We start from the raw sequence: 23,320 nt of genomic DNA, 5'->3' as shown, positions 1-23,320 counted from the left end.
AGCTACTGGCTTATGATAAATATTGTAATTAAGAGCAGTAGAAAGTGTAACAAATTGCAATTTAAATAATAAATCCCGTTTTAAACACTGTTGAATGATTTCTTTTATAATTTGGTAAATCATTGCATATTTTTAGGAAGCTTATAAAATATTTTTCGTATGAGAAACCATTGTGCAGCGAATTTGAAGAAAAATCCATTGAAATTGTTAAGTTAATCATATTTTCCAAAACAAATTTAATTTAACAAGGGAAAATCCCTTATATGTACAAACATGGGTAGATAAGTCCTTTATAATCTCGAACAAAATATTAAATTGAATTTATTCTAAAATTTTCATTTAAATTAATTAAGCATTTTTGTAAAGATACCCAGCCTAATAGTTACCCTCCAGAAATATTCCCAAAATTTTATTATTAAACTTACGATATTTTGTAGTGTAATTTTAAAAATTGTATATTTTTAGGGGTACAATGTACTTGTACAAAATTTTATTTTATTTTATTCTTTAAAAATTAATGAATGTCATATCTTAATAAAACAATTTCAATAAAATGTATTAGACTATAAAAAAATAGTTGATAGCTAGAAAAAAATATAGAGTTGACTATGTAAATTCTGTGGTGTCCGTATAGGTGAACAAATATGCTATAGGACAATCTTACTTTTAATAACGCTGGGTTTATTTTACAAATGGATCTTTCGAATATACGTTCTCACGAAAATAATAGTTGCCGTATCACCATATTAATTTACGCAATACCCGAATAACCGCCTTGATTACATGCAATTTAAATTGAGTTCCAGCACTTACTATTTATAAATCATTTGTGAAAATTTGGTGAGTTTTGCTTAATTGTTTTTGAGTTATTGTTAAAACGAGCAAAAAAATGGACAGACAGACCGACATGATCGAATTATTCTGACTGATATCGATCGAATTCGATGCTAATCAAAAGCGTCAAAAACTTTAAGGCAAATTTATAATGCCCTTTGAGTGTACGTTGTTACGAGTACAAAAAGAAGACTAAACCTAGTTAAAATTTTAAAGTTTCATAAATTTTCGGAAAATTTATGTGCAAATTATGAGAAAAACTTAAAGAATTATAATGGTAGTTTTAAACTTTGACCTTTATAAATTTTTAGTTTTTCTTTTTCTTTATAAGATTAAAAAATTTATTACCTCTTCAAAAACAAAAAAAAAAAAAAAACAAAAAAAAACATTTTATTTAAATTAAAGTTTATTTTAAGAAATCTCTAAAGGAAATTTTTAAAGCTTATAAAAAGAAAAGGATTAATATGGCACAAGTATAAGAGTAATTTGAAAATTTTCTCATAAAATCGTAAAATTATAAAAAAGGATTCATATCCTTAATTTAGATTTTTTAACCACATAAAATGAATAATATTAATGAATAAATTATATAAGGTAATAAAAATATTAACAAGAATCTTTTAATCGATATTATTAATCCAATTTAGAAATTATGTAGAATATTCTGGCCAGTAAAATTATCTAGGATTTTATAAATACAATTATTATGAGAAGAGAGGATGAGAAATAAAGAGGATAGTTATTTTCTCGTTAGAGTCATAAATTTTTTACCTTTTTTTAATCTAAAACTATTTTACATTTGTATTGACGTTTAAAACTCTGGTTAATTTTAATAAAATTAAAATGAAAACTGAGAGCTTTTTAAGATTTTCTTGGATGACTATCAGCAGTTATTGGTGCCTCGAACACTCATATTCAATTGGTACCTTCAATCTAAATACAAAATGGTTAGATATTCCGGATATTTGTGCCTAAACCGAATTTATTTAGAAAATTTTTCACCCAAAATCTATCCCATTATTTTCTGTTGTATTGTAAGTAAAAGAACATTTTCGAGAAAAACCCATTTTATGATTATTTAATTTGCTATTAAATATGAATAAACAAGATAATTTGAACATCACGCATTCGGTACAGCCCTAACCTTTGCTTCTTCTATGATAGTAAATGAGACAATAAACCTTTTCAAAACAGAAGATTCTTACCAAAGATTTTTTTTCCCAAAATTTTTTGCATTCATTATAAAAAATCTTTAAATACTAAAATTATATTTTTATAAATTTAATAACCTTTATATAATAAAATTAAACATAAAGATTTTATGTACTTTAAGGATTCTTGTAAATTCAAATTACTTATTAGAATATTTTAAAATTATTATTTGAACTGTAAATAATAGATGTGATGTCTCCAAATGAGGATGACTTCTTCATAAAACTTTTTAAGTTTTTTTTTTTCATTAATTAGCCTCAGACTATTTTTTGAACAAAAAATTCTTATTACTTATTAATATTATAAAGGATCCAATTTACAATTATGTAATATGATGTTTATATTGTTAATACGAGTGATTTTTCTGTCTGTTACAGAAATTAATGTTAAGGGCTATTGTTGTTACTTCTTGTTGTTATGATTTATATAAAAGCTCCCAGTATCCCGCCCATAAATATTTTTTCATGGATTTGAATTTATTATCATTAATTAATCGAGAAAAAAGTTCATATTGTATTTTTAACTTATTCCAATTATAATTGCATAACTTTAGGCGTAAATTGTCAAAATTTAATTTTTTGGGTCATAAATTACAAATTCGTATAAGATATGTTTTTTTTTTGTACAAGTAAAATCTTTAAGGTTTTTCTCTTTAATATTTAAAAAAATTCAAATATTTAAAATTTAACTAACACGTGACTGATACCTTCAGGAAAGTAGTGTTTTGTTTGTTATCAGTAATTTTTTCTGCCTCTGTATATGCAATATTATATTTATTTAAAATTTTGAGTACCTTAAGGCAGTATTTAATACTAAGGGCATTAAAAATAGTAATTCTTCTTTTCATCCGGCGCAGAGTAAATAAAAAATTTGTTGAAACATATATATTCCTTACCGTTACTGGGGTATTCGTATGTAGTCTAATATTGGAGCATATGGTCTTTTAAACTCTCGTCATGACCATTTCTTGTAACTAACTGCAAAAGCTAAGAAGATACATGGTGTAAGAGCGTTTTCCAAATTTTTCCAAATATATTTTACTCTTAATTAGAAATTGTTCTGAGCCCCCATATGCCTAATTTTCTTCCTTCTCTTATTTCTATTGAATTTTTAGCCTGCATTTTCGTCAGAATATCTATAAAATTCAGGATTATCATAGAATTTCTTAAGTAATTTAATTTATTTTCTACTTAAATTATTATTATTCACATATACGTCATATACATACGTATATACAACCATTTTTTTATTATATCTAATAAACAATGTAATAAAATTAAGTTATTAAAGATTTTATGTAGGTATACCTTATATTTTGTGTGTTCGTATGTGGTTTCATATGTGTACATAAAAAATTTTGTATATACCACAAAATTTTCTTCAAATAATATTTTTTTTATTCCTGCATCTTATATGTATACATTATAGGATAATAGGTTTAATGACATCCAATTTATAAAGGATTTCATATTATACGAAAAAATTATTTTTATTTTTTATAATTTTATTTCTTATTTTTAATTTATTATCGGTTTTTTAATTAAAACTTACTTTTACCATAAAATTACCAGTAATTTTCTTTATTTTGTTGTGAAAGTTAAAATAAATATTTTTATTAAAACTAAAAACCATAAATATTTTAAAAAGAAGAATTAATTATTAAATTTATTATGTTATTTTAATGTTAAAGAAAAAAAAAGAGCAAATATGTATATGGATTCATGGATATGGTAATAAAAAGGATATTAAGAACGAAAATTTATAGACAAAAAAAGAACAGAAAGGTTTGTGGTTCTGTTTTCTGTAAATATTCTTAAAATAGCTTTAGAAGATTTAAGAAAACTATTTGAATAATTTTTTAAATAAAAGTTTTACCAATAAAAATTTATTCCAAATCAATATTGCAATATTAAGAAAGTTTTTTGGGTAAAATATAAATTTAGAAAAATACAAATTTATTAGAAGAAATTTCAAAACTCCAAATTTAAGAAGCTATTTCCATGAATTTTAAAACTTATTGTGGAATGATGGAATAATCGCATTCTAGACAGTCTAATTTTTTAATATTTCAACAATTTTCCTCAAAAATGACGTTCCAGTCATGCGTTTCTTCATATCTCAGCGATTTCTTCAAGGAACTGCGTTCCAGCCAGACATTTTTGTATATCTCAGCGATTTTTTTAAAGAATTACATCCCAGACAGGGGTTCTTCATATCTTAGCGATTTTTTCGAGAAATTTCGTTCCAGATATACATTTTTGCAGGTTTTAGCGATTTTTATAAGAAATTTCCTTCTATGAAGACAGTTTTTCATATCTTAGCGATTTTTTCGAGAAATTGCGTTCCAGACAAACATTTTTACATATTTTATAGGTTTTTTTTAGAAATTTCTTTCTAGGCTGACGTTTTTTCATATCTCAGCGATTTTTTTAACAAATTCTCTTGCAGATAAAAATTTTTGCATGTCTCAGCTTTTTCTTGGAAATTTCGTTCCAGATAGACATTTTTTTCATATTTTCCAGACAGACGTTTTTGTATATCTCAGCGATTTTTTTAAGGAATTACATCCCAGACAGGGGTTCTTTCATATTTTAGCGATTTTTTCGAGAATTTCGTTCCAGATATACATTTCGATTTTTACAAGAACTTTCCTTCTATGAAGACAGTTTTTCATATCTTAGCGATTTTTTCGAGAAATTGAGTTCCAGACAAACATTTTTGCATGTTTTATCGGTTTTTCTTAGAAATTTCTTTCTAGGCTGACGTTTTTTCATATCTCAGCGATTTTTTTAACAAATTCCCTTACAGATAGAAATTTTTGCATGTTTCAGCGCTTTTTCTTGGAAATTTCGTTCCAGATAGACATTTTTTTATATTTTGACGATTTTTTCATGAAATTGCATTTCAGACACACCCTTTGGCATATTTCAGCGATTAGGCTAATATTTTGCGTTTCAGACAGACATTTTTTTAATATTTCTACAAATTTTCTAAGAAACGGCATTAAAAACAGGCGAATTTACCACATTCTAAAGATTTTTCGAATATAATTTTATAATTTAGAATTGCAAAGATTTTTTTTTGTATCTGATCGGAAATTGTTAATTAAATAAGGGAAGAAAGAATTTTATTTTATAAATAAACTTATAATTTTTTATTTTACTGATATAGATAAAATTTTAGTGAAGTTTTTTTAAAATTTTTTAACATTTTAATGACCTATTATTCAAAGTACCTGTAGAAATATATTAGTTAATTATTCAAACGATTGTAATCGACATTAAACCAAATTAAAATACTTATAGTCTAGAGAGGTTCTTAAATTTTGTAACCATTTAATTTAATGATTATAAGTAGAACGCCGATTACATGTGACAATTCCAGTATAATTCAAAAGTGTATAAGAAGAAGAATAGAGCTAAAATAGACATTTTTAATTAGATCTACATAATTCTAAATAAGAAAAAGATTCCATTTTTCTCTCCTACTATTTCTTAAGGCTACTAAACAATTTCAAGAAAATTTACAAATACTTTCTCTTTTTGTGTTTATGTTTGTTAATGGCAATCGTCTGGAACTTTTTTTTTTGTTAGATTTTTTGCATTCCAACGACAATACTTTTTTCTTCTAAATTCTTTCTCCTTTTCAATAGTCCTTTAAAGTAAAAGGAGAAAAAAAATATATTGTAATAAAGATGACAATTTGGTCTTTAATTAGGCGTTAATCCCAAGAAATCTTTATAAAGAAAGTAAGAGTAAAAGAAGAGCCTTGCCCTTTTTCTTCAACATTTAATTAATTAAATTAATTCGAAAATGGTATCTACATAATTATTATAATCATAATATTATAATATTAAATTATTTTAAAAATTAAATGAAAAAATTCTTCAAAGGTTGAAATGGAAATTGATAACAAAGATTAGAAGGACGTCTTTTTAAAATAATATTTGCATAATTATTAAGTTCTAATAGCTAGATTAAAAAATCTAAATAAAAATTTATTTGAATTACTACGGGGAATTTATAAATTCGTAAGTAAATAAGGTAAGAAATTTCAAAATTCTTCAGTTCAGAGTTTTTCTGTAATTTTATTGTTCAATTAAATTCTATGATTTCGAAAATGGCAATTTTATACACGAATACAATGATGAACATTTTGGTCTTTATTGTATTGGGTCCTCCGCACAACTCCTCGTCTTTCATGCGGGAGTGCTCGCAATAAAACAGATTTTGAAATAGCTGGCAGGCAATGTGACATCATGTTAGTGTTTCCACATTTTCACGGACAGTCAGGCAGCGATAAGGGCGTTGGAAATGGAGACGTTCACTTCTGGAACGACTCGGGATTGCAGATTATTTATTTATTTCTTAATGAGAAGGCACAGTCATTCGAAATTAACCCAATTTGGGTTTCGGCTCACAGCGGAATCCAAGAAAACTACAGGCCGGATCTTAAAAATTTGAAAAGGAGGACTTGGGGATGCATCTGAAGACGTGCCTACAGAAGAAGAGACAATGGAACAACATGTCGGGCGATCTGATGTTATAACTGAGCACTGTCTAATTGGAGAGCACGCCAGGGGGATGGAGCACTCCGCTAACGATTTATCCAAGAGTTTCTGTGACGTGGATGACTCATTTTCTATGCTCATGCTCATCTTTGGCAGGGGAAAGACGTGGATTCCTTGGCGAATGTCAATGCCAGATATTTAAACCAGTTTATAAAGGACTCGGGCTGGTTCACGCGATGGTTCAATATGGAGATCCAGCGGTATCACAACGTGATTATTTGATCTAGGTGCATTCTAGAATACTCTCATCAACCTAAACCTAACTTATTTTTCATATTTCAGGATAATAGTATCTAAAATTTTGTTTCAAGATCCCATATTAAATTCAACTTTTAAGATTGACATTGATTTTAGTGCAAATAGCTATCTAAAACATTTATAAAATTAACAAGAGAAAACTCTCGAAAAATTTCCATAAAATTTTCTTATTTATCAACATTTTTAAATTTAAATTTAATGTAAAATGGCGGTCTAGTATGAATTTAATTTTTTTAACATTCAGGAGTAAAAAACCTTCTGGATTTCTTTAAGGATTTTTATTTAATTTTGTCTTTTCCATTTTTCGAAGAATTTGGGTTGTTTATTGTTTATTTTTTTGAAGAAAAACTATTAAAACAAAATTCAAAAGTCTTCTTTGAATTTTTTCTTTTTAACATAAAAAAGAAAAACTTCAAGTACAATAGAAATCATTGACGTTTAAATCTTGAGGGGGTAATCAAAAAAAAAAATATATAAAGATCAAAAACCACCTACACTATGAATAAGATCAAATCTTAAAAATTATTTTTTGAATGAAAATTGAAATGCTCAAGATTACCTTTAAAAAAAAAAATTAATTTTTATAAAATTTTATAAAATTTCTACCTTAAAGAAAAATTTAAATTAAAGTAAGGTTACAAATATATAGGAAGAGGATTTATGGTATGTTTGAGTGTGAAGTTCGAATCCAACATGTTACAAGGAAAAGGAAAACTTTCAAATATTAAAATTATTAAAAAAATGAATTTCGAAATTTCTAAATTTAAAAAATAGTGCTAGCTTAGCCGTAAATTTATGTTCCAGTAAATTGAGCTAAAAACTTGGATATAATACAATTTCGTTCCTGAATATAGTTCAATTTTTCACCTTTTCTGCGACTTTCCAGCTCTGGGCGAATATTATTATCGGTGATTTAGATAGATTCTTCAAAAGAACCGAAAATCGTACGCTCAATGATGGCCTGGTGATACCACGGGGTAGTGGTGGAAGAACGGCACATATAATGTGCTACTTAAGGTGCGATGGATCTGTTACACATCCCACATTAAACAACCAATCAACCACGGTACATTGATTAAATTATTCAAAGAACTTTAACTATAAACATCAGATAGAAAAAATTCGTAAATTAATTTGAAAAGAATAGTCAAATATATTCGAATTTAATTTTTTAGAAAAATTTCAGCAACTTACAAATTTTTGATCGTATTTAACTGCAGTACTTCAATTAAACTATAACAAATTGACTTACACAGTTTTCAATGTACAATGTGTGCTTTTTTGCAGAGAAAATATTATTGAGAATCCGATTTTTTGTTAAATTTAAATTGTTCAAGTCAGTTTTGGAGAATAAAATGAAAAGCTTATCAAATTACAAGGGAAAGAGTTTAAAATTAATTTTGGGTCATATAAGGCCCTGACTATGAGGATGAACATTAAAGTACTCTTAACTTTTTAACTATAATTCTGCAACGTAACCCTAGCGGTGAATTAAAAAATGAGAAATAAAAATACGGGATTTTCTATTCAATTAAATAATAAATGGAAATTTCAAGGACATTTCATGTCTTCAATTCAAATTCAATGTAAAATTTTCTTTTAAAATAATTCATATTTACTTCATTCCCCGTTTTCATTCTCTCTCACGCTCTCGCTCTTTACGTTTTTTATAAAATAACTTTCTTTGTCCGAAAAAGAAACGAATCCCTTATGCATTTGTTGTCAAAATATTCTTTAACCTTTTTTTTTCTCTCTTTCATTTCAAAAGATACAAAGAAAACAAGAAACTATTTAAATAGACAACAGTAACAAAAAATAAAGACGTTGAGAAAAAAAGGACATAATTGTCCTTTTTCAGACACAATAATGTCCTTGATTTTATTTCCTTCGTTTTTCTTTTTTCAGGTGACCCTTTATCATTATACTATAATCTTATTATTTTTATTTAGAATGAATAACAAAATAATAAAAAAAGAGAGAAAAAAAAAATGATTTTACGTTGAAAATTATAATTGAATTAATCCTTTGCCCAAAGGAATCTTTTATAGTTAAAAAGAAAAAACAAAATAGCCTCAAAATATTTGAAGAAAAAAAAAATTGGTTATTGTGAGTATAAAATTTGCTTAAACTATCCAAAGTTCTTAATATTTTTAAATTTTTACTTTAATGTCATTGTGGAAATAGAGAAGTCATTTTTAAACAAAATCGAATCCAATAGTTTAATAGTAAAATTTTTTATAATAACGTAGGTTTTTCCTTATAAGTTTTATTACTTTAAAATTAATTGTTACACACATTTTCTATTGGAAACAAGGAGTTTTAACAAGGAATTAGAAATCGTCCCATATAATATAGGTATGATTGCACCCTTAGCATTGTCACGACATTAAAAATATCACAAGATTTATTAGATGTGATAACACAAGATTTTCGTCATTTTTTACCATTCTAAATTATTTTTCGACTTTAATTTTTGAGACTTTAACTGAATTTGAATTGCTGCAATTCATCTAATATCGAAAAAATATTTTCAAATCAAATTCTTATGATGTGAAATTCAAAAACAATTAAGAAACTATAATAATAATTCTATACTAAGAAATTTCAAAAAAAATTTATTAAACAATATTGTTAGAAACTTACCATTCAAAATGTGAACCATAATACTATAATCATGAAATGGATTAATCGAGCATGTATAATTTCCAGAATCAGATTTATTAATTTTTGCAATAAAAAGTGTTGAATTAGCTCCATCATCCATTAATTCAGTTTTAACACTGTAAAGAGAAGAAAAACAATTTTAAATTTTATTGATATTGATTTTTGATTCAATTTATGCACAAAGATATTAGATATAAGTATAACATAAAATTGAGCAGTAATTTAAAAATGCTTGGTATTAATTTCCGAACTTTAAGATCAAACTCAATAATTTTCGTATAAATTAATATACCAAAAGTTGTTCATTTCATTTAAATTATTAAAATATTTCTAATTATTTTAGATTTTTAATAGTAATTAGTACTTAATTTATAGTAATTTCATGCTTCTTCCATGCCTCCTACTGTTTATCTGTTTATTGAAGAGAATAACACGCTACTGTTACTGCAATAATTTGCTAAATCCCCAGAAGCTCTCTTCTTTCGTAATTTATATTTTTAATATTAATTTGTTACTACCGTATCTACTACCCAAACATAATAAATTTTAAAAGCAAACTCAATTTCTTTTTATTGTGAGAAAAAATTAGAAGTTCGACTCTGAAATACAAGGAGAGAAGAGATTTCGAAATAAAGGAGAGAACGAAATAAAATTACTCAATTTCGAATCAACACTCTAAGTGAAGCGTTGTAGTGTACCTAGTATTGTAGTGAGAAAAAAATAATTATTGTTGAACTAATCTTCTCTCTTCCGTTGTTTCTCCACGCTATATATAATATATCCTCTGTATTTTCCTTTGATTTTTGAGTATTTCTTGTTAAGCTCAATTATCACAGATCAAGTGTAAAGATTTTCACACATTAATGAAAAATTATCACGTTTTGTAACTTTTGAGGTTAAATAAATTTAATGAAATTTATTCTTCTCACACCTATTAATACGACGCTGGAAGCCGGTAATCACCACTGATAATCACAAAAAAGAAAATAATAACCTAAATATTGTAACATACCCGAACTTTTTTGGTGTAGAAAAATTGAATGTAGTAGCAGTGATAGATCGATCATTAAGCTGTTAAGTTTCAGTTAGAGTTTTCTCTTTACTTATTTTCAAGCTCTCTTCTTTTTTGTTTTTGTTATAAGAATATTAAAATCAACATATTAAAATATTAAAATATTATGAGAATACGACGCGAACTGCATAACATTAAGTGTCATGACAATGCGTAATGCTATTATTATTTCTAATTGAACATTGAAAAGTACAATAATACCATGGATTCTCTTTATGTTTGTTTCGCTAACATTAAATTTAAAATATAAAATTGTAATAAAATTAAATTGCATCTGGAATATCCTTTCAATATTGCAATAGACTTACTTTTTACACACATTGTACCCAAATACAATATGTACATAAAAGAAAAATACGCAAATACACACACACACACAAAAAGAAAAAACTTATATCAATGCAATTTGGCATATGACCTCAATATTCTTTTAATTCTATTTTAGATTTCGAAGAAAATAAGAAAAAACAAATTTGAATAAACGAAAAGAACTTTTAATAAAGCAAAAATGCAAAGCTATAAGGAGCAAACCAAATAAGAAAAAACGACTAATTCTGGAAATTTAAAATGCAAAAGTCAAATGATCAAAAATGGAGAAAAAAAAAAACAAATTGTAAAAAAATACAAATAAAACTGACATATATATTTGAACTTAAAGAAGCGGGTGTGGGACGCGGGTATATGGGACTTGTATATGGGACCTAATAATACAAAATTCATAAATAAAGTATTAGTTATGGCCTTATCGTGCAGCACACAGTTATACTGTGCATCTCAATGATCTTAATTTTGTAACAGAAGACCACCTTCTTGTTTAACCCCTCCATTTCATGTAAAATCGACCGGGGACGACAATCGCTAATTTTCATTGTGCTGAACAGTAGGAAATTTCAAAAAATTTTCCGAAAATCCATTTTGCATAATATAATATCCAAAATACCTCAGTCGGTAACCTGCACTGTCCCACTTTATTTAAGCTAGTTAAAATAATTAAACCCCACGTAAACCCAAGATTTTCTTTTTGTATTTTCCAATGAATGGATAACAAAATTTATTATACTTAAGCACTTTACAAAGTTTTGCATATTTTTTTTATGTTATTATAAAAAAGAAAATTATTTTTAAGAATTGAGGAGTAAAAACTTTTTTCCATTGAAAATATTCATGAATTCAATTTTTTTTTTTTAATTTTTTTTATTAAACTTTATTAAAGAGAAGGACCCTAACGATGAAACGATGAAATTTTCAGTAAAAAGTATAAGGTCCATAATTTTTATTTTTTCAAGTTTTTTTTTTTTTTTTTGAATTTTTATTGAATAATTTTTTTTTGCAGCAATTGAACAATTAAACAAAAACTTGAAAATTTTCGAGAAAATAAAAAAAAAATTGTTGAAATATTTTAAAAATATTTTCTTAAGGCACAAGATAATATTGTAATATTTTTGTTTTTCTTTTTTCATGTTGATATTAAATAGAAAAGTTATCTTAGGTATTTTTTGCTTAGTTATAATGGAAGATTGAGAAATTTTCAATAATCCTTTATTGAATTTATTTCTTCGTATTGTTTACGATATTTAAATTGCAACTCTTTCGATTTTATTTAGCATTAGAGCTATAATTTTTATACTGCGCTATTAAAAGTTATGTTTAATGTATAGATGGATAATTAGTTTTTTAAAAAGGAAAAAGTATCCGTAGTTTTATACAATAAATTATAACAGTTAGTCATTGGTAGATTCATAAATTCCAAGGGAGTGGGGCAAGAGGACATATCGTCCGGGCCACCGCAACCATTCGCAACGCAATTGAGGACAATTTTATATGAGCATTTATTTTGATTATAAAAATTATTCATTTTTCTCAAAGATCGAAATCCCGTGTATTGTGGAATACTACATTTTATTGTTATATTGTGGAACAATATTGGCTTCCGATAATTTGGCACACAATTTTTACATGCATTATAGTTTTATTGAATAAAATTTAAATGAACCATGGTTCAAATTTATTTTACGAATAGTCAAAATTTTCCTAAATTCGCAATATTATAAAAAAAAACTGACCTAAATTCGCAATAATGCAAAATGAGCAAATAAGAATTACTCAGTTTTATCGCATTATTTGTGCTCATACTCTAGATTTCCTCTAATATTTAAAAGTGATATTATTCATTATTTTTAGAGTATCAAATAACATAACATTAACATTATCATAACATTTTCACTTTATTAATTTTATCATAGAAGAGAATTTTCGCTAGGAAATTCAAAGAGTTAAATTTTTTGGAAAATATTAAGTAATTCGCTGAATTAATTTAATTTTTTATTTTTTGCTGCTACTGCCGCTGTTACTTGTATTTATAATAAGATAAAAAAAAATTTTTTAATTTAATAAAAAACAAAGGTTCTTTAATACATGTTTTTTTTTCTTTTCTAAATTGATTACTGAGAAATTTTGAAGATAAAAAAAAATTTTTTTGCCATAGCTATTTTTGAATAGAAAACACTCTTAACTTTTTATTAAAATGTTTTTTTAATCCATTACAATTTTTTTTATGTTTTGTTATTCTAAAAAAATATAAAAATTATTTTTTTTTCTAAATTCTTAAGATATTTCCTGTTTTCTCAAAATATGCGCACATTTTAATTCAATTTAGTGAGATATTACAAATAAAGGGTGTTTCAATATGAGACTATTTAAAATTTATGAAAATAGCACATAACATTACAAAATATTTTGCTAAATAATAACAATATGAGCAAAATACAAGCTCTAAATCAAAAAAAAACCTGAAACATTTCCGAATTATTTTTAATATTTTGTAGCTTTGGAATTACTGAAAATTTTATTGGTTTGGAATGCAAGACAAAATTTACAAATTCCAAAGGAGCACAGTAAATTTCTAAAAATGAGTGGATTTTTTTATTTTAAAATCATTTAAAATGAAAATTTCATACTTGTTAAAAAATTAAGTTGAATTCTAATTCCAAATTTTATTAAAGGAAGCCTGTGCATCAACTACAAAACCATAGATGATTTAAATAGCACTTTATTTGAGATGTAGTTACTAAATTACGGACTCCTCGCATAACCGTCAATTAAAAAACTTTCGGAACTCGTCTTCAATTATTGTGTTGTGAGATTTTTTGGCGATTCAATTCTAGTTGCTTTTAAAACATTTTAAATTTAATTCAATTTAATAACATTCTTTAATTCACTTAAACTACCACATTTTCAATCCACTTTGTTTGTATAACAATTAAACTTATTCACTTTGATACACTGTACTTATATGCTTACATTTTTTTTCATATATTAATGATATTTATAATAATTATTATAAAAAAAAATTCTGTTTTACACGTAACTACTGAGTAAATAAATAAAGTACATTTTTGTACAAGTTAATATATGGTATGTAGGTCATAAACGTTTGTTAAGAAAAAATTCAAAGAAGTTTAGAGAAAAAACGAGAAAAAAAATAGAGTTGACCTTGTCAACTCTGTGATACCCGTACGAATTTGTTATCCAATGTGCGAATAACTAATGTGCCATAACTAACTATAGGGCGGACTATGACTTTAAGTTGCCGTATTACCATATTAATTTATGCAAAATTTCAGTACTATGTGTTATTCAAAATACTGGTTGTGCCAAACTACTATTGATGTTGTATGGCAGCTACCAGAAAGAGCCAAGAAATTTTAGCGAATTTTATTAAGCACATCGGCCCTACTAATACACTCACTTGTGTGAAATCTAAATATCAGAGCTTTTATAGTTTCTGAGATATAGGCAAATAACTTTTGAAGTTGTATGGCAGGTACCAGAAGGAGCCAAGTAATTTCAACGACTTTTATGAGACACATTGGCCCTACTAATATATTCGTTTGTGTGAAATTTCAATACCATAGCCTTAATAGTTTCTGAAATATAGTCAAATAACTTTTGAAGTTGTATGGCAGGTACCAGAAGGAGCCAAGTGATTTCAACGACTTTTACCAGACACATCGGCCCTACTAATATATTCACTTGTGTGAAATCTCAATATCACAGCTTTTATAGTTTCTGAGATATAGCCAAATAACTTTTGAAGCTGTATGGCAGGTACCAGAAGGAGCCAAGTAATTTCAACGACTTTTATGGGGCATATTGGCCCTGCTAATATATTTGTTTGTGTGAAATTTCAATACCATAACTTTTATAGTTTCTGAGATATAGCCAAATAAATTTTGAAGTTGTATGGCAGCTACCCGAACCGGTACCCCGATCATGTCCAATTTAAATAGGGTTCTGGCACTTACTACAATAAATAATTTGTGAAAATTTGGTGAACTTAGCTCAATTAGTTTTTGAGTTATCGTTCGGACGGACGGACGGACGGATGGACGGACGGACGGACAGACAAAGCTAAATCAACTCAGAATTTGACGCTGATCAAAAACATACACTTGAGTCTATATCTAACACCGTTATTTCTTAGCGTTACAAACGGTAAGGCAAATTTAGTATACCCTTCGAACATACGTTCGTACGGGTATAAAGAATGGTTGGCAGAGGAGAGAGAGAGAGTGTGAGAGAGAGAGGAAAAAAAAAACAACAAAGATCGTAATGGATGGCAACATCCTTAATATTTTTAGTAATACAATAAGTGTATTATAAACCAGTTAACAACATTATTCATATTTACAAATGTATAGCTATTACAGTAACATTAAAAGAATAAATACAATATATGTATATCATTATAAAATATACATACAATAATATATAGAACACCATAATACTGTTTAAAAAGCAGTTATGAGAAAAGATTAACTTAAAAAAAAAAGAGAGAACACAAACAGAAAGAATAACAGAAAAAAATATGTACTTAACGTCATATTAAAAAAAAAAACACAAAAACTTTAAGTGAACAAAAATTCTGTGCTACAAAGAAGAAATCGCTTAAGTCGAATTAATGTAAAATTGATGTGTATTACAAAATTTTAGTGTTCTCTTTATTCAAATAAAAAATATTCTAAAATTATATTAAATTATCTACTTTTTTTGAAAATGGTAGTTTGAATGTCTTACATTTTCATGATATACGTACACATGGTTCGGGCCATAGCCTATCTCCGCAAGGTTAATATCAATAAATTTACCTAATATAAAGTTTCCTTAGATTTTAGATCCCATTCTCCTGACTAAAAACTATAATAATAATGTTTCTAATTAAATAAAATTCAATATTAATGAGTCAGAATAATCAAAATTCGAATTTCCCATGATATACACCCATAGTTCGGACAAAAGCCTTTCTTCTCGAAAAATTATTTTATTGATCTATATACGATGCCTGGGGACACAAGTTATAATATGAAGACGGTGTCTTCTCTATGATTAAGATTTTGTTCTTATTTTAAATAAAATTATCGAAAATGTTATACATATAACTAAATTTTTCCAATGACTGTTGATTTTAACTTCAGAAATTTCTTGTTAATATCACAGAAATGTACCCATTATCTTAACACTATGGGTTAAAAAGAATATCAACCTAGAAAAATCGGAAAGAAAAAAGTAATACATGTATATAGTTATACAAATATAACTGTTCTACACAAAAAAAAAAAACATTATAACAACAATAATAATATTGAAGTGATGGTGGGATTTTAACTTTTTTTTTTGTTCAACAAAAATAAAAAAATATTTTTCTTTTCATTTACAAGCATTGCCGGTACTCCCTGTTTTTTTGATACATTTACTTCCCTGACTTATTCTTCTAGCTTTCTAAAGGGGAAAAAAATATAAGGCAGTTGTATGTAATGTATGTATATATATATATTATTATATATTTTATATAATAAGCCAGTTTGATACTTAAGATGTTGATGGCTTAAAGGGATCAAAATGAAATAATCAACAACAACAGTATAAACATAGTAGCAAACGAACGAACGAACGAACGAAAAAAATGGCAACAATAACAGTTAACAACCAGCAAAGTAACTCAAAATTATCCTTCGTACCGTTGTAATATTCGAGGCGTACTCTTTTTTTTTTGTTCTTTTTTTTTGTGTTCCTATTTATTTTATGGGTTTAAAAACACTTTGAATTTTTTTATATTATTTTATTATTTATTTTTTTTTTTTTCTCTTTATTCTGTTTATTTTGATTTTAAAAGAGAAAAAATTAAAATTGTTTTCTATTTTTTTTTTTAACATAAAGTTTCCCTCTCCCTTGCTATGTTCTCTTATTTCTCATCACATTTCCTTTTCGTGCTTGTTCAGTGTTATTTTTTTCTCTTCCTGCTTACAAATTTAATTTTTAAATTGAATTTAATCAGAAAAATAAGAAAAAACAAAAAAAAAAAAAAAAAAGAGCAAAATATTTGAAAATCCTAATTTTGAACTATTGACATTTTATTAGAATTTTATAAAAATAAATAAAATAAAAATAAAAAATTAGATAATACTCGTTATAACAGTAACAATAATAATAATAAAATTTCTATTTTTGAATAAAATTATAAAATTTTTAACAGTGTTACCAATAATTTTTAAATATATATTTGAAATACCGATTTAATTGGAGAAGAAATTAGCAGTATAACAGAAAATTGTTAAACAAGGTTTATAGTAGAATAAAGTATAAGTAAAATCTTTATGATTTTCAATTTTTGAGAAAAAATTTTCTGTATTTTAGAATTTTCAACTGTTTGTATCAGATCTATAGGTAAATTAATTCTTCAATACAATATTTCGGCTTCCATTTCTAATTTGAAATGCACATATTGGCCATCTCGACCACCTAACATGGAGCTACCCAATGCGAAAGGAAAAAAAACTGTTCATAGATTATTTGAAAACTAAGCTTATTGAGGTAAATCTTTATTATTGATATTTGAGTTGAATCTCTGATGACGTTGTGTCAAACTCATTCAGTTATATAATATGAAATTTTTCGATTATTTGCACTCAATATCAAAGAACCATTTAAGTTTATAAATATTAAAAAACTCATTTACTTTTATAACACAAAAAATTGAGAAATTCTTTGCGAATTGTGAACTCCAAAAAGCTTTAAGTAATTGGTATTTGCTTTGAACTTACCCTACTCGAAATTCAAGTTTTTGGAATTAAAAATTTTCTCCCTTAATAGGCTGGTTGTCCATTTTCTATTATGGATCAAATAACACTTTATATTTTATGGTGATTTTTGATTATAATTCGTTGCGAGTTGCCATGATCTATAATTTTAAAACTCTTTTACAAATCTTTATAGAATATATTCTTTATAGAAATTAAAATTCATTATATTTGGTAACATTCATTTAATATAATATTGGTTATAAGATGAATGAGAATTTCACTTAAAATTTCAAATACAAATTTAATTATAATTTTCATTTAAATATACACAGAAAAAAAAAAGTACAATATAATAGAATCTTTTGTTATACATAGAAATTATTTCTCAATAAATATTTGTATAACAGAAAACAAAAAAAAAAAAAAAAACATTTTCAATTCAAAAATTTTTCTATTCGGTAATATTGTTATTATTAAAATAAACTTTTGTTAAAATGAATTTTTTTATTAAATTAAAAAAGTTTTTATAATTAATTTTAAGTGAAAATTAATTCAAAAGAATTATTCAATTCAAATAATTATTTTAAAATTAATTTTTTTTAAAATAATATTGAAAAAATAATATTGATTTTAATTAAAATTACTTTAAACGAATTTTGATATTTATTTTGTATAGGTAAAAGAAGGTGTTATACAAAATATTTTCAAATTCTAATCGAAATTATTAAATACAAAAATAATTAGTGGGAAAAATTTAATGTGTAAACACCTCAAATGTATAAATTTCAAGTTGTTATATGAAATTTTCTGGTAAAACAAAATATTTAAAAATTATTCTATGAAAATTTATTTTTGGAAAAATCTTTAAATGAATACCATACCGGGCACAATATTATTATTGTTACTCTTAACCGATATTTCTGATAAAACTTTTCTATGCAGAATTATAAAACTTTAAGCACAGTTAAAATGTATATTTAATATTTCTTTTTCATAATCATGTTCTACAATTTCATCTGAAGCAAACCCAAAAAATGTTCTACACATCAGAAGCAAACCCTCACTCTCAAAAACTTGCGTTTTTGTTCGAAATTATTTTTGGCCTAAACTCAAAATTTAATTTTTTCCAGTGCAAAAATGGCAAAAAATGGCTATTTTGAGAGCACTTTTTCTTCTGAGCCCCTCATTATAGTGTTCATTTTATATACGCCTACATTTCAGTATTATTCCTTCAAATTTTGTATGATTTAATATTAAATTTTGGTTAAACAGTATGTTAAGTAAGCTTTCATACTACAAAAAACTCTTTAGTTATTTTAAACACTTTATTGCACAAATTAAAATTTGCTCATAAATTTTTTGCCGAAACTTTCAACGTAATAGTAAAATTTTGATGTCAGTAATTGTACTTTCATAATATATATGTAGCTATTGACACACCATATGTCCATAACAGAAATTCAGCGAAAATTTGCTCAATTTTCGCTGAATTTAAACACGGTCTTTTTATAAGACTGCTAAATACTTTTTCTGATTTTTTCATAATTAATTTTTCTGATTAATAATATTATAAATACTCGAAACGCTTTATAGCAATTGGGGTGTCATTAATATTGTACCGAATTTTCAGAGTACCAATAATTTGTACTCGTTACGCTAACTCCTAAACTTTCCGAATCCTATCATTTTAATTAATGAATATATGTAGTAAGCAATTACTATTAATTACTTCTGAAGTTTTAATTTGATTATTTTACATTAAAATAATTAAATTTATTTTAAATATTTTAAATGTCCTGATTTCCTTTATTTTTGTTTGCCAAAAAGAAAAATTGTCCCAATTTCCTTATTTCTTATTTGTCATTTTTATTTTGTTGTTATTTTGTCAACCAACGGTGCATATTTATTGCTTCTAATTTAAGATCTTTTTTTTTTTTGCGTAAATATTACAGTAATTTTGTCAAATTAAATTTGTTTTTTTTTTCTTTAATTTCAAGTATGAACAAAGCCCCCTATTTTTTTTCTTGTAAAATAATAACTCTATTATTCGTCTTTTTTTTATGCAAATTATTTTCATTTCAATTATTTTTTTCTTCCCCGTATTCCACTTTAGAAAATTTTTTTTTTCAAAAATTATTTATATGTGTGTTTGTGTGAATGTACTTTATAGCTTTCGCGGTCATTACATTTTGTCAACTCGTGCATAACAATAACAATAATTTTTTAGTGAAAACATTAAAAAAAAAAACAAAATTAAGTTTTTATTTAACAATAATTTTTAAATACCAGTGTGGGCCACGTTTTATTTAAAATTTTAATGAACAAGGCAATATTATTGCCGTCAGATCTGTCAATGCAAATAACTAAAATTATTTTTTTATTTCGAAGAAAAATATTCCTAAACCTTTATTACTTTTAAACTCAAGGCTCAGATTTAACTAAAATGTAGCATTTTGTACAAATTTTTGTGGAATATTCATTTTTATTCTGAGCAAGGGTAGGTACTGATCAAAATTTTAGAATACTCGTTATCAAAAGAAAACAATCAAAAATTCGAATTCATGCCAATTTTCATAATAAATAATTAAGGTGACTGAAGCACACCATAAAAATCGATGTATTTCAATTTTTCTGCAAAGAATGTAGCTATTTTTATTTATTTTTCGCCTAATGCTATGCAATTTTTTTTCTAAAATAATCGGTTAAAATTATGAAAATGTGGGAAAAGGGAGAAACAAAATTGAGTTAACTAGCTATCTTCCAGTTTTTCATATCTGAAAATAATTTCATTAATTTTCTTAAGAATCATTAATAATATTATTATATTTACGCATAATCCTAAAATTATGCAATTTTTATTATTGTCTAAAATTTGAATTTTTTTGTTTGAATCTGTATAAGCTCCCTTTCCTTAATAAAAATATTCTTTGGCTTCGTCCCTGCTTTCACTTATTGTACTATATACAAAATTACAATTTAAATTATTAAGGAAGAAAAGCTTAAAAATTATAAATGTAAGGGAGAAAAATTTAATATTGCAGTTATAAAAAAAAAAAAAAACTTAAAATAAGGACAATAGTTATTGTTCATTTTTGACCATTTTCTATTAATATTTCTGTTTCCTATTGTTTTAAAAATGCTACAGTAATTTCTCTTTTTTTTTCTCATTTTCATTTTATTTGGGTCTTTCAATTGTCATTCTGTTTTTATCGAATGAAAAAAAAAATGCTGAAACATTTTTTTAAATGTTTTTTTTTTACAGAAATTTTTTCGAGTTCACTTTATTTATAATGATAAATTTTCTATGTTAGTGGATATTATTGTATGTCTTGTGTAGAGTTCGGTCAATTGAAAATGTACCACAATAATATTTTTAAACGGAAACCAATTATTTCCAACCCAATTCCATTACTAGACAGTACAAATAAAATACTTAAATATAAAAATGTTTTAATAGTTTTGAAATATAGAGCAAATTATTAAATGACTCCGTTTATTTTTTCCGCCTTTAAATTTTTAAGAAGACACAATAATTCATTATGTCTCTATTGTGTAGTAATTAAAATGATAAAAATATTAAGATGAATCATGGGATTAGCGGCAGGTTTTTTGTGAACGTTAATCTGCCGGAGTGCTAAAAAAAATTTTGAAGTAGTATTCTCGGACTTAAAAATTTAAGCCAGTAAGACCAATAACAAGAAAAATTTATTATGAGAAAATTTTAGCGACTTTTAAAGTAGTAATGCGTACGATACCCACAATATACTAGGAAATTGTTTAAGCCAAATGAAATATTGTTAAAATTATTGAATATCTACTTTAATATGTGATTTTGTATTCCGTATGAAAAAGGCTGATTCGATCACAATAGTATTATTATTTTTGTTATAATTTAGAGTATATTCTTCCGAGTCCTCATCTTGCAATCACAATTGGAAATTGTACACAGTTTCAAAATAAAAAACAAGAAATTACTTTTACTATAATTCGATTCAATTTTTGCTAATTAAAATATAATGATTTTACTCAAAATTATGAGCTTCAGTTCAAGATTCAAATGCTTTTTCCCAAAGATATTACAGTGTTATACACAAAAAAAAAAATAATTTTTAAAATTTATTTGGAATTTTTGACTTAGCAGCCTAGAATGTAACAAAAAATGAGAGTAGTATCGAAACCTGACCTCTCTTATACGGTATATTCACCATATATTTTTCCATTATCAGTTTTTTTATGATTTTCCCTACAACATTTCTCGGAAAATCTTACCCTGACCATATTATTAATACTATCTTGAATGAAACTTTATAAATTTTGTTTTTTCAATTTTATTAGGTTCATATAATAATAATATCAGTGGACACACTGCCTGCCTCCAGCTAAGAAAAAAATGAGATATGTATATCAGCAAAATCTTCGTTTTTCGTTTTATATGCTTAAAAATTTTGGTGGTTGTATGACTGTTGTAGCCAGAGTTATTATGAAATCACACATCGTCCAACTCGAAATGGTAATTATGTGCCATTTGCAATAATTGTTTAAATGGATTTAACAGCAGACAATATTTTTATGTTTTTTGACAAGGCTCCAGAAAGGTTCTTTTTACGAATCAAAATTAATGGCAAATTTTTTAATATCTATGACATTTTACTACCGCTATGTTGATTTAGGCTTTAATTACAAAAGTAATTTTGAGCGATTTGTACAAAATAATATTTTGTCAATAAATCAAACCTACGTCAAGCTAGGCAGTTATTGCAAATATACAATTATATTCCATGTAATTTCTTATATAAAGTTAGGTTTTTATAACGCATCCAAATTGTGTTCATTATTTATTTTACTGTAAAATTTCAGTTGAAAATTTGTTAATTAGAAATTGCTACTTTGTAGGTTCTCTTGTATAAAATTCTAATTAAATTTGGTGAATTTATTTTATACAATATTGGGAAAAGCAAAAAAAGAAATCCTAGAATTTTTAATCAAAAAATATGAATTTGATTTTTTATTACATTGTAGTCAGTTTGTTGCAAATTAATCTTAGGTGTCTTTTTGAATTTACGTCGCATCCTCGAAACTATTATAAAATGTAAATTTTTATATTTTTTTTTAAATTTGCATATCTAGATACACGAAACATGAATTTATTTATATTAGGTGAGATTACTATAATATTCTAGGATATAAATTTGCTTTGTGATTCAACGAAACAAAATATTATTTGTGTTCGGACAAAACGAATAGATTATGCAATCAAATATTTTCAGAAAATAATTTGTATGCGTCCATATGCAATATGAATTTTTGAAAATTAGAATATTACAGACTGGGCCCAACCTTCAATTACATTTAAATTGTATGGCAAATAAAAATTCTATTCATTCGCATTCAAATTTTACATTCATGAGTAAATTATTCCGATTTCTTTAATTGGAACTTAATCAAATTTATTCTTTTACATTTAAAAAATCTTTAATAATATTGTTGAGTGCAAAAGAAATGGAATATTTTTTTTTTGTTCTTATAAAAGATGAATAAAAATATTTGAATTTGAGAGAAACCTGATGATGAACATAAGATTCTTGCTCCGTTTTTACTTTTAACAACAAAATTCCCTTCCTACGCTCTAAT

General features: G+C 25.5%; 1 protein-coding gene across 1 annotated transcript in view; it reads right to left on the bottom strand.

Moving 5' to 3' along the window:
- Window positions 1-23,320, bottom strand: part of LOC129612828 (GATA zinc finger domain-containing protein 14) — a 250,073-nt gene that overhangs the window by 9,929 nt on the left and 216,824 nt on the right. The window contains exon 8 of the mRNA XM_055526612.1: window positions 9,518-9,654. Coding sequence (XP_055382587.1) covers window positions 9,518-9,654 — 137 coding nt within the window. The remainder of the gene's footprint in view (window positions 1-9,517; window positions 9,655-23,320) is intronic.

This window comes from Condylostylus longicornis, unplaced genomic scaffold (assembly GCF_029603195.1).
Source record: "Condylostylus longicornis isolate FDR11 unplaced genomic scaffold, ASM2960319v2 ptg000077l, whole genome shotgun sequence".
In the NCBI taxonomy this organism is placed as follows: Eukaryota; Metazoa; Arthropoda; class Insecta; order Diptera; family Dolichopodidae; genus Condylostylus; species Condylostylus longicornis.
Note: the sequence above shows the minus strand (reverse complement) of the source record. Positions and strands in the feature narration are given on the sequence as shown.